The sequence below is a fragment of the Hyla sarda genome, chromosome 2 (assembly GCF_029499605.1).
Source record: "Hyla sarda isolate aHylSar1 chromosome 2, aHylSar1.hap1, whole genome shotgun sequence".
In the NCBI taxonomy this organism is placed as follows: Eukaryota; Metazoa; Chordata; class Amphibia; order Anura; family Hylidae; genus Hyla; species Hyla sarda.
The window spans coordinates 100105942-100119659 of NC_079190.1; the positions used below are offsets into that span (position 1 = coordinate 100105942).

General features: G+C 39.7%; 1 protein-coding gene across 6 annotated transcripts in view; it reads right to left on the bottom strand.

Moving 5' to 3' along the window:
* Nucleotides 1-4561: 4561 nt before the first annotated feature.
* LOC130358833 (fidgetin-like) overlaps nt 4562-13718 on the bottom strand; it is a 107390-nt gene continuing 98233 nt past the window's right edge. For all 6 annotated transcript variants that reach the window (XM_056562686.1, XM_056562691.1, XM_056562688.1 and 3 more), the window contains 2 exons: nt 10181-10282; nt 4562-9637 (listed from right to left, as the gene is read on the bottom strand). In XM_056562686.1, the coding sequence (XP_056418661.1) occupies nt 7452-9637; nt 10181-10184 (2190 nt within the window). In that variant the 5' untranslated portion in view covers nt 10185-10282 and the 3' untranslated portion in view covers nt 4562-7451. The remainder of the gene's footprint in view (nt 9638-10180; nt 10283-13718) is intronic.

A 13718-nucleotide genomic window follows, 5' to 3' on the forward strand; every position in this document is an offset into this window, starting at 1 on the left:
CGAGTGACCCTTAAAGGGGTAATCCGCCCCTGGCATCTTATCCCCTATCCAAAGGATAGAGGATAAGTTGTTAGATCGTCGTGGTCCCGCTGCTGGGAACCCCGGGGATCGCCGTTGCGGCACCCCGCCATCATTACTGCACAGAGCGAGTTCGCTCTGTGCGTAATGACGGGCGATACAGGGGCCGGAGCAGCGTGACGTCATGGCTCCGCCACTCATGACATCACGGCCCGTCCCCTTAATGCAAGTCTATGGCAGGGGGCGTGACGGCCGCCACACCCCCTTCCCATAGACTTGTATTGACGGGGGCGGGCTGTGATGTCACGAGGGGCGGAGCCGTGACGTAACGATGCTCTGGCCCCTGTATTGCCCGTCATTACGTGCAGAGCGATCTCGCTCTGTGCAGTAATGATAGCGGGGTGCTGCAGCAGCGATCCCCGGGGTCCCCAGCAGGGGGGCCCCGGCGATCTGACATCTTATCCCCTATCCTTTGGATAGTGGATAAGATGTGTAGGGGCGGAATACCCCTTTTAGGATTCCAGGGTTAGATTATTATCAAGGAAAGACGACAATGTACTGCAATGATTTTCCGAAATGGATGAGTATAGACACTTTTATCCTGCCATCTTTCTGCATGTCATCGTTTGGACAACAGTGATAAGCCATTATAGAAATGTCATCTATTTTATGAAGCATTCCTTTGCTAACCTTAAAAGCTATTTTAAAAACCCATTTCTACAGTATTGCTTTACCATTAGAAGTTTGTGGTAAAGGACTAAGCACTAAATATTACAGTACATGACATTGTGGTTTTAAAGTAAAGGTGACCATGCACTAGAGATTTTAGATGGCCAATAAGACCAATGTAGACCATTTCTGCCAATCATGTGACATGAATAAGCATGATAGATGCCATCACATTTATCTGTCAATACATTGGTCTGCTGTGTTAAATTTTTACAGTTGATGTTGGGTGTTATAGTCTTATAGACGGCAATGCATTTCCGAGCGAAATCTGCAGAAAGACTTGACATTCATATTTTTCTGCGGATGCCGGAATCGAGATTTCCAAGTCAGAAACCCCACAGAAATTCCACCGTGTGCACAGTGCAGCAGAATCCCATTTAAAGGGGTACTCCGGCGCTTAGACATTTTATGTCCTATCCAAAGGATAGGGGATAAGATGCCTGATCGCGGGGGTCCCGCCGCTGGGGACCCCCGCGATCTTGCACGCAGCACCCTGCTCCGGGTCTGATTACTGGCAATCCCGGGGCCTGAGCATTGTGACATCAAGGCTCTGTCCCCGTGTGATGTCACTCCCCGCCCCCTCAATGCAAGCCTATGGGAGGGGGCGTGGTCACGCCCCCTCCCATAGGCTTGCATTGAGGAGGCGGAGTGTGATGTGACACGGGGCTGGAGCCGTGACATTACAATGCTCCGGCCCTGTGGTCGTCAGTAATCAGACCCGGAGCGAACGTGCTCCGGGGACTGATTTTAACAGGGTGCTGCGTGCAAGTTCACGGGGGTCCCCAGCGGCAGAACCCCCGCGATAAGGCATTTTATCCCCTATCCTTTGGATAGGGGATAAGATGTCTAAGTGCCGGAGTACCCCTTTAAATCAATAGGACTGTCTGCCTCGGAATGTCTAAGTAAAATATTCCGACAGAATTCCGCACGGTCATTCCGTCATGTGAACATACCCTTAACAGTGGTAATATTTCACAATCAGTTACTACATGGGAAGAAGAATAATTTATATTGAAATTGCAGTGTGCATGTCTAATGCCTGAGACAGTGTCACAACTTGTCAGGATTGAAAGTCCCATCAGAAGAATGACATTCCTGTAAGAAATGTGGAAGTCAAATTCCCCAAAAAATTGTAAAATGCAAACCAATGTGAGAACCAACAAGGTGATATTGTCCGAAGGAAGAGGGGGGTCTCTAGAACAGATTTAGAAGCTTCAGCCTAAAACAGTTGGAAATAATTACATGCACAAAGAGAGTATTGTTTGTGAGTGGTGTGCTTCACACACCAACCCTATGAGTAACACTGCAAGCTTGTATTTCAGTGCACGATAAGCCTTTTTATGCCGGTAAAGAATTCTTTATTTTGATGCATTCATTTCCTGAGTCAAATCCAAGGCTGGGATCACTCTGTTACAGAATTAAGTGGAATTTACTGGCTGTGTATTGCTCATTCATTAGATTTTATTGTAGTGGGAGGATGGAATTTATAGCATGAGATGTAATTCTGTTGTCCAAGTTCACACCATCATAGTGATTACGTCCAGTATGTACCCGTGCTTAATGCAGGAGATGAAATTCTATACTTATTATTTATTTGGATTTACAGTAGTCATGTGTAATTGTTCTAATAAAAGACTGCTCTAAAATCAATAGCAATCATTTGCTAAGCTATTAATATTTTAACACTTGGTGTTTCAATACATTGTAAAGGTTTCGAAAAGATGAGCCAAATTTAATGGTAGAAGTAAATATTTATATTAAGTCTCAAAAAAAAAAAAAAAAAACACAATGGAGTGTTTGTATCAATCTGCAGACAATTGAAACGGTGCAAAAATATTCTGAAAAAAAACAAAACATTATTACCCTCGAGACTTGTAGCTATATACTGTATAAAGTAGTTCCTTTTTGGTCTTACAATCATCTGTATCTCTGTCTGTTTGTTCTTTTCGACCGTTATCTGCTCAAAAAAATTGTACATATCGACAAAAATCTTCACCTATCCTGTTGACTTACTACATGGGAATATCATTGTGATACTTGACTTTTTACAATTAATAATGCCCTCTTTGTGGTATCAGAACCCCATGGCATTCCTGTTCAAGAGTTTGTGAATGGCTTTTTTACAAACCAGTATAAATAGGTTGTGTGTATTTTACTTTGTGCCGGCTCTAAAAGATACCATTAAGTCATAAAGTCCTAAATGATTAACCACAACAGTTGTCCAATGGGTGTGAGAAGAGGCAACGTCTTTATCAGGGATCAATGATACATTATTAACAATTAGGGAGTCTATGGGAACATTCCTTTACTTGAGGTAGTTAGGGGGAAATGATTTTAGCACCAATGCAAGTGATGGGTTTGATATCGAACAGGCCCTAGTTGTGTTGCAGCACAAAGAGAAAATAGGAGTGCTCGATTAATTTTGTTATGAAGGGTGCAATTCTTTAGTACAAAGCAATCCTAAATGTGATTGTACAAGAATTGTGAACATCTGGAATTAATCCATGTGAATGTATGATAAGGCGGGAACTGACAGTGAAGTAATAATGGATTTATAGATGGTTTGGTTTACTGTGGTTAACCACTAAATTAGAATTATTAGACTTCTGACTAGTCTTGCACTGCAATATCAGTGGACACAACTATCATATTTACAAGGGGGACAGTAAGAGTTAAGAAAATACTCCAATACTTAGTTTAGTTTCCTATTCCTTATGAACGTGAATGTGTATGTGGTTATTGTTTTCTAGATTATTGTTTTATTTTGTGTGCCAACTAATGTATGAAACACTAAATGTCTATTCATACAAACATTGCATAAATACATGGTAAGCACTGCACCAGAAAAAAGCTTTTCTTACTGTATCCTCATTACACTTATTAATATGGAAGTCTCCAGTATGATCAGCTAATCACTCTTGATCCAGATCTGGAGATCTAAGGAAACCGCTGCTTTGACAAGCAAAGCGACCAGCTAGGGGTTTTACATGCCACGGCCACTGTAGTGGAAATGCTGTATTACATGGCAGCCAGTCTGATGGATAAAACAAATTTGGGGTCTCTTTGTTCTGCTTCTAGAACATCCATGTCATAATATCACTTGTCCTGATAGGAAATCCTTTTTAACCCATAGTGCTTCTTTAAATCTTTTAGCCAGTGGAATAATGGAAGAAACGATTGAAATGGGCTTCCTATTACAACCACAGATTTTGCCTTGTACCCCTAAGGGTAGAAAAGTCTGGTGTTTATTTCCCTCTGCATTTCCACACCCCTCAGGTCAATCCTCCCATCACTTAATGTGACAACAGTGCAGTTCAGTACGGTAAGGAGTCTTGCACAATTTCCTACCGGTAGAAAAAGTAACCTGGGCTAAGCACCCTCTATGATATGTAGACCCTTGCTCTAAGCAGTGCCAGATTTTTTTTATTATAGAAATCAGAATTTACCAGAGATCATAGGGTACAGCAATGTGATCTTGTCATATCACAAAGGATACAAACATGATTTTGACTAAACTTCTCTTTAAAGGGGTACTCCGCTGCCCTGCTTCCAGAGCTCTACTCCCCAGCGTCCAGAAGTTTATTGTTCCGAACGCTATGTGTGGGCTTCCTTGTCAGGGCCGCCCCTCATGACATCACGCCTGCCCCCTCGTGACGGCCGTCGCGCCCCCTTCCCATAGACTTTCGTTGAGGGGGCGGGCGTGACATCATGAGGGGCGGGCGTGATGTCACGTGGGGTGGCCCTGAACACGGAAGCCCGCACACAATGTTCGAAACAATAAACTTCTGGACGCTGGGGAGTAGAGCTCTGGAAGCAGGGCAGCGGAGTACCCCTTTAAACAAGCAGTAAGTTTATCTAAGGCCATCATTTTGGATACATCTCCCCCTTGAAAAGTCATAGTTGTACATATAGGGACATGTAGACAATTGGTTATTACATATGTATGTTTGAATATGACCAGATGCAGATTCTTTATAGAGCTAGCTTAATGGAAAAGAAAATAATGATTGAAGGAAGAAAGAAGAGAGAGGACAACTAGCAACAAGATGGATGGTGAGATAGAAATCATGAAGCTGACCTTGAGAAGACGCAAACAGGAGACAGGACATGCCAGAGAAATGATATCCATATGGCCACCATAAGTTAAAAACGACTTCACTTGGCAAATAATACAGTAGGATTTAGTAGGACAAATAAAGATTTGTGATCTGTATGGTTTCCATCCTAATATGTACATTATCTTGAATACCGGCATGGACAAGGCTTTTCATACAAAAAAAACAGCATTGACATTTTTAAGAATGACGTTACACAATATTATTGAGATCCAGTCATGATGATATATGTAAATATCACAAGACTACTTTTAAAAGGACCAGCTAACAAACAACTGGTATACTAGATACATACTACACATTACAATGGGGCCAGCCATAGGCTTACTAACATAAAACATTTGATCCTCAAGAGCTGTGCTCAGTCCTTTAATATGCCAGAACATTCCGTTAATGAACAGCATACATTGCAACATTTTAACCACATTAGTCTGAATATTATACATACAGTATATTACATCGCAACCCATCATAGTTGAACTGTACAAAATGAAATTCTCAGCATCTTTGGTTTAAATCAAAATGAAAACAAAGTATAATTTTAATAATTTTTGACTCCGGACTGAGTTACAGAGAAGGCGGGAGGCAACCGATTAAATATGTACTATAAAACTAATAGAACTTTCTATTACAATATTTCAAAATATTATTCACTAACAAACTTTGGTTTAACGAGAACATATTTTCATATGAAAAAGAGGCATACATAAAGAGACAAACAAGACCACCAGTGATCAGTAAACAATCTGTATGAACACTGCCTATGGGAGATGTGGGTGGACAGTACTGCGATTTGGCATTCAGTGTAAAGAACAATAATCTCTATCCCTAAACACTTTGGTATTTTACATTCATCTTTACTTAAAAACTACGAGTTCTTTGGTCATTTTACAAAATGATGCTTTTAAATATTTTCATCAAGTAAACTAATGAATTATAACATGTTATAAATAAATTAAAGTATCTAACCTGTATTTTGTGCATAATCTAGACAAGATATGTTTATGTTCATGTTTATCACCGGGAGGGCAGTGTGGCTATTGTGGGTGCCCCATATACATAGACCAATAAAATTATTTACTTGTAATGAATCTGGGGCCCATATCACCTATCACCTTCATGTAATCGTGGTCATGTATCAATAGTGTTGTAGATGACACACTTGATATACTGTGATTTATCTGAATCTTAAATACTTCATACCATGGTCGCAATTGACCTGTAGGAAAGTATACATGGCCTGTGTAAACACTTGCTCTTTTTATATTTCACTTGAGCTGTGAACAAAAGGAAATAATATTTGGGCAAACTTTTTTTTTTTTTTTTTTTATTAACTCCATTTTTCTTTTCATGAATGCCAATTAATACATGGTCTGTACGTTGGGCAGCTCCTTTTTAAAGCCTTTTTATTGGTAAACATTCAATAGGCTCCCAAAAACCTAACCAACTTTTTCAAAAGGTCTTATTTCTTTCATATGGATAGAATTATGTTGGGGTATACTATGCATTTCTCTTTTAGTTACCAAATTAAGCTATATCAAAATTGTAAACATTCTCAAAACAGAAAGATGTATGTGAAACTTAGACATAAACCTTTCAAAACACAGCAAACATTATCCAAAAAGTGGTACTGACAATGTGTTCCAATCTACCGTGCTACTGACACATTTTGAAATCACATTACTCCATAAACACTACAGTAACAATGAAATAATAATAATTAAGGAAAAAAACATTAGAACCGGGTCATAACATTTGTAGGACATTTTGTTCCTGATAACTGGAGTGAAAGAACTGGCAATACATTCAATCCTGGTAATAACTTCAAGTACTTTTATGGTCTCTAATTCAAATGATCTTGAAAATGAGTCCTATAAACATTCTTTTTGGAAGTAAACTTTTCCTGAGTATTTCAAAATAAACATGAAGAACATAAAAACAAGTAAAAAAAAAATACAAAAATGGTTCCTATACTTAGCTAGCAGTGTTCTGTACTTTTCTTTCCATCCCTTCTTAGTTGTTGGTTCTTGAGCCTTGTACAACGCAACTGATTGTTGTTCCTGGTCACCTAATCTACAAGTGTGAACTTGGCTCCCCAAAGTGCCATGAAGGGGTTCTTATTTTCTGCTGATAAAAACATTAACATGTGAACAGACTGGCTTTGATGAACCAGTGGAAACAAGTCCTTGAGATCATGTTATACTTGCAGAACATCTGAATCACCAAACTACAGTGGCACTGCCATCATTTGGCAATAAATAGAAGATATCCTGAGTACAGTGAAGAGCTACTTTTTTTTTTCTTACAGGTTTCCGTACGTGAAAACAATAACAAAAAATGTGAATTTTGTTTTCCTCAAAAACATTCAATGTTATGAACATTTCTATACAAATATGTCAATGTGTAGAATATACACACGCCCATGTAAAAAAGGATGCTATCAAATTGTCACAATTAAGTTTACAGCAAAGAAATACTTCTTCGAGGTCTTCACTCATGTTAAGGACTTAACACACGCACCCTAAGAAAAAAAAAAAAAAAAACAATGCCAGTGTTATGCCAAAGTATTAAACTGATTTCCTTCCACAGTTAATGTCTCGAGCCGTACATTTTATTCCATTCCACAAATAAGTCTAATTGCTTTTGGGAAGTGCCAGCTCGCAGTTTACAGAACGCCCCCTCAAAGTCTTTGTAAGATGTGGGTTGAAGTTGACCTGAAATACCATGAAGATGATTGGCTCCGGCCTGCTGGCAAAGTTGAATTAGCTCATTGCCAGAGTAGCCCTCTGTGTGCTGAACAAGAAGGGCCATTTCCCTTTCACTAAGGCAGTAGTTTTGTTGAGCCAAAGTGTGGTGTAGGATTTGCCTTCTCGCTAGATTATCAGGGGGAGCTATGTAAAACCGCTTGGCAAACCTATGGTGAGCAGCTTCATCAATATCGTTCGGCCTCTGCGAAGTTCCAATAAAGATAATGCTATCATCAGTTGAGGTAGCTATGCTATCCAAAAAGGACAGCAACTGGGACTTCAGATTACGAAGGTGAGCATTTTCCTCACTGATATGGGCAGAGAGTAGCAGATCAATTTCACTAATAAAAACCACAGAAGGCTGATGACAGCTTGCCATGTAAAACACAGTCTGCAAGACTTTTTCACTCTTGTTCTTCCATTTAGAGACCAGCACAGCGCTGTTAATTTTCAGAAATGTTGACCCCAACTGGGTGGCAATGCACCTGCTCAAAAGGCTTTTTCCTGAACCTGAAGGGCCGAACAGTAAAATACTTTTTGGAGGTCTGTTGGCTCCAGTGTATGCACCAGGTCTTAAAATAGGCCACATTAATTCTTCTTCAATTGCAGCCTTTATGGATACATGGCCAGCTATATCAGTCCACTGCACTGGTGGCCCACAGTCCACAATTTCATCATTGACAAGTTCTAAAATAAGAGGATCCACATTTTTTAACTGATCATCTGACGGGTTACAAAATCCTGGTGGTTTAATCCCTGAAATCTGCATTCTCTGTGTAAAGACATGTCCTTGTTCATTCCCCCTCCGTTCACCATTAATTACGGGTGGCGTAAACTTACCAAATGCCTCACCAGATCTTAAAGGGACCTCTTCATTGTATGTAGGTGAAATCATTGCCTTCATCGACTGGCTGCTGTACTTTCCTATTTGTTCTTCTTCTGCTGGATTCTTACTAGGTTTAAAGAGCATCTGAGGGGTTTCCCCATTGCGATTGAAGCCATTGCCTCTGCATTCATTTGGTACATTGTCAGACATCGGAAATGATGAATCTGAGGTAGTCTTTGGTTGTTCATAGCTGTATTTTCTATATTTTCCCTCAGTTTCCTCTGCTGTCATATCAAAAGCTTTCCGTTTTAAGGAGCTGCTTGACTCTGTGCTCAAAGGGGTGACTGAGATTGGCGCAAGGTTAGAACTTTGGTAGGTGTAACCAGGGACCACAGTAGGTCTTGATGATGCTGTATGAGGTGGAAGTGGTGTGGGGGCAGCAATACCTGAAGGCAGATAACCAGAGGGATGTGCTGGATGCATCCCTCCATATCCAGGTTGGGTTGGATAGCTGCTTGAGCTATAGTTGTATATTGTGCCAGATGAACTGTATCCATGAACTAAAGCCGGTGATGCATGTGTTGGCTGAAGTCCTGAGCTGTGGAGAGATGATGGGTGGCTTGCTGGAAGTGCTGCAGTGGGTTGACTACAATATCCAGATGGAAGGTATGTGCCACTATAAGATGAGGTATAATCCTGAGGTGTACCAAGACCACTCGCAGAATTGGCTGCTCCACATGTACTACCAGGATAAAGAGGATCAGGCAAGTTGCCTGGTGCAACTGTTGGACTACCTAAGCCAATATGTCCATTGCCGGATTTGGAGCCAGCCAAACTATCATGTATAGAGTTTACTGTATAGGAACTATCAGACCCATGTGACATTTGCCAAGACTCAAGGTCACCCTTCTGTCCATTAACAGGTCCAAATGCTCCATCTGTGTAGGTACTTAGTGGTGCTCTCTCATATGGTGAATCTAACACCCCAGAGTACTTTTCGGCATATCTCTTTAGGAGGTTAGAAGCGGTCAGTGCAGATATGTCATCATTTGCCCAGGCATAATTCAGCCTTTGTCGACTACTTTGATACACATCAGATTTATGTGCTGGAGATGAAGTAGTTGAGGAGACATCAAGGTGCTGCTCTGGCCACTGATTCAGGGGCTGGGCATGCTCTGGTGTCCAGTGCATCTTCAAGAGAGCTGAAACAGAGGTAAAAAAAAAAAAAAGCATTTACAATCAGAGTAACCAATGCCGAAAAGGAGAACAATGATAATTGTCTAAGCTAAAGGACAATACATAGTAAAACATTACTGACCACCTTCCAAGCCATAGCCATGTTAAAGTCCAAAGTGGCTGTTTAGTTGTAGTGGGCTATTTCCTGCAGCTCAAAACTCAAGATAGCCAACAAACCGATAGGATTGAGATTGCACATGCTCATAACCACACATAAAGCCATGTACATTTTTTTGAATCTTTAGTTTTCTGTAGAAATTTTGACCACACATTCAATTGTATTACATAGTTTGACATCTCTGCAAAATGTACCTAAACTATTGTCTGCAGAACAAAGGCTATAGAATATTCCAATTCACATTAGAAAAGATATTCGAAGAGGGAAAAAGTTTTAATGATAAAACATTTTTAGAGGTTTCTGCTGAGTAAACTCAGGCATCACTGTCATAGAAAAACCCTTCAAAATGCATAATTAACATGTCTTAATGGCATTGAAAACGTATACTTACCCATTAAATCAATATTTATTTATCTGGTTGAAGTGCATTTCCTGAGAAAAACGATCTGCTTCTAAATCACATATACTTTGGCGTCAGCTGCAAACCACAGATCTGAAAAAGGAGAAGAGATGTATAGATGGATTTTTATCATTTTAACCATCAACCAAAAGTACAAGCACTCAATTTCTCATATTAAAAAAAAACACATCAATAATACTTGTATATAAAGCGTCCAGGAAAACTATGCTAATTCCTTTCTTTTCCTCTTCAAGCCCCTTATATAACATGCAGAAATTAATAAAGTCAAATATGGTAAACACAGCAACTGAGATGTCAATTTGTATTTTGGAGACCCAATTTTACACTTAAAAGAGCCCAAGGTGGGATTATAAAGAAAAAAAAACAAAAAGATTGCTAGTCTTTTCTCAATAAACAGGAAATGCCAGCTCAGTCAGTCAAACTCTTGCCATACAGGTAACAGACCTCAGCCAGTGACTGGCAGAGTGAACATTTTCTACATGTCTAGAAAAGACCAGAAAGAGCCAGGCAGTAGGGCTCAGACACGGCTCGGCCAGGTTCCAGTGCACACAGTGCTCTTTTCTCTTAAAGGGGTACTCCGGTGAAAACCTTTTTTCTTTTAAATGAACTGGTGGCAGAAAGTTAAACATATTTGTAAATTACTTCTATTAAAAAATCTTAATCCTTCCTGTACGTATTAGCTGCTGAATACTACAGAGGAAATTCTTTTCTTTTTGGAATGCTCTCTGATGACATCACGAGCACAGTTCTCTCTGCTGATGTTATTATAATAAAAATAACGCTTTATTTATTGTTGTCCTTAGTGGGATTTGAACCCAAGTCCTCAGCACTGCAAGGCAGCAGTGCTAACCACTGAGCCACCATGCTGCCCTTAACATACATCTGCTATGCATGGTTGCCAAAATGGACAGATATGTCAGCAGAGAGCACTTTGCTTGTGATGTCATCAGTGTTCCAAAGAGAAAGGAATTTCCTCTGTAGCATTCAGCAGCTAATAAGTACTGGAAGGATTAAGATTTTTTAATAGAAGTAATTAACAAATATGTTTAACTTTCTGCCACCAGTTGATTTAAAAGAAAAAAGGATTTCACCGGAGTACCCCTTTAAGCTACACAGCCCTACGGGGCCAGAGGAAGCACTCACTCGTGATAAGTTCGTTGCCTCAAGTCCACCCCGGCTTTCCACTCCCCCATGTATAGTGTTTCCGCAACAAAGACTAAAGATACCTTTACATCAAGAACTACCGGTCAGTGCTCTGTTTCCATTTCTTTCTTACTGCTGTTTGATAATACTGCCACTGCGTTGCAGCACTACCTAGACTGTTCACTTCGGGACTGCTATATTGGAGATTTAACTGCACAGGATTGTGTTTAATACTTCGTCCTATGCAAGCGGTTGGAAAGGTGCTGTAGCCACAATACATTCTACCTGAGTGAATTGTTTTAATAGACTCTAACACCCTATAGAATTGTTGTGGCCCTCCTTCCAGAGATCTTGATTTTCTAGCCTGAATAAGGGCTTTTGGAAGCCTGAAACATGAAATGTGCGAAGTTACAGTAATTCGATTCGTCACCAACCCTCACAACTCGGCAGTTGCTGACTTTATCCTGCATAAATTAGTTCAGCTTTCAGGTGCTCCGGGGGGCTGGAAAAGGTGGATACAGTTCTAGGAAACTCTCTCCTTGGATTGTATCCACCTTTTCCAGCCCACCAAAGCACCTGAAAGTTGAATTAATTTATGCAGGCTAAAGTCAACAACTGCTGAGCCGCGAGGTTCATGATGAATCAAATTGCTGTAACTTCGCGCATCTCTAACCGAAACATTGCATTTTTCTACAACAGTGTTATTTTACTCCATATGGATAACAATAAGATTGACAGCATTTAAAAATAAATTATTCACATACAGTGGGCCATCTTTTCTTTAAAGGGGTACTCCAGTGAAAACCTTTTTTCTTTTAAATCAACTGGTGGCAGAAAGTTAAACATATTTGCAAATTACTTCTATGAAAAAATCTTAATCCTTCCAGTACTCATTAGCTGTTGAATGCTACAGAGGAAATTCCTTTCATTTTGGAATACTGATGACATCACGAGCACGGTGCTCTCTGCTGACATCTCTGTCCACTTTAGCAACCATGCATAGCAGATGCATAGCAGATGTATAGCAGATGCATAGCAGATGTATAGCAGATGTATGCTAAGGGCAGCATGGTGGCTCAGTGGTTAGCACTGCTGCCTTACAGTGCTGAGGACTTGGGTTCAAATTCAACTAAGGACAACAATAAATAAATAAAGCATTATTATTATAACGTCAGCAGAGAGAACTGTGCTCGTGATGTCATCAGAGAGCATTCCAAAAAGAAAAGAATTTCCTCTGTAGTATTCAGCAGCTAATAAGTACAGGAAGGATTAAGATTTTTTTAATAGAAGTAATTTACAAATATGTTTAACTTTCTGCCACCAGTTGATTTAAAAGAAAAAAGGTTTTCACCGGAGTACCCCTTTAAAGACCAGAAAGAGCTGGCAGCAGGATTTGGTAGGGTCAGAATGGCATCGGTGGTACAGTACAGGTTTTTATATTTTTTTATCATCCCGTCCTTAGCTTTTTAAGTGTAAAATGAAATCTCCAGAATGCCCTTTGAACCCTAAGATAATATAAGAATAGATGAGGGCCACGCATAAGCCCTCATGGAAATCATATACAAAAAAATAAAAAAATACATGTGCCGTAAAACATAACTTTTATGTAATGAAATTACTCCTAAAATCCACCAATAAGAAACAAGTGTAATCCCAATAGCAGATTAAAAAGCCATAAAGTACCACAAAAATGGGTGATCAAATATACTAAGGATGGTCTAACTAATGACAGTGAAATAATTTATAGAGATAGGTCACAATAAACATTATACAAGAAAAAACATACATTTCCTATGTGTTTCTGTCCACATTAATATAAAGTATCAAAATAGCAATGTCTTCAGGGAAATCATATCAGCAATGTAAGGCAGCAGTGCTAACCACTGAGCCACCATGCTGCCCTTAGCATACATCTGCTATGCATCTGCTATGCATCTGCTATGCATGGTTGCTAAAATGGACAGAGATGTCAGCAAAGAGCACCGTGCTCGTGATGTCATCAGTGTTCCAAAAAGAAAGGAATTTCCTCTGTAGCATTCAGCAGCTAATAAGTACTGGAAGGATTAAGATTTTTTAATAGAAGTAATTTATAAATTATTGATTTAAAAAAAAAAAAAAAATGTTTTCCAGTGGAGTACCCCTTTAAGATTTTTATATTGGCAGAAAAAGCACAGAGACTAATCCACTGTTATACCAACACCAGGATTTTGCCACAGAAAAATGGCACATGCTTCTAATAAATATGGTACATTTGACCACTCTTTGCCATCTCTCTTTTTTCTCTACAATTTTCAAAAGTGATGCAGGAGGTACAAGAAGAATATTACATATAAATATCTCTAGAGCACATCATGTATTTTTCACT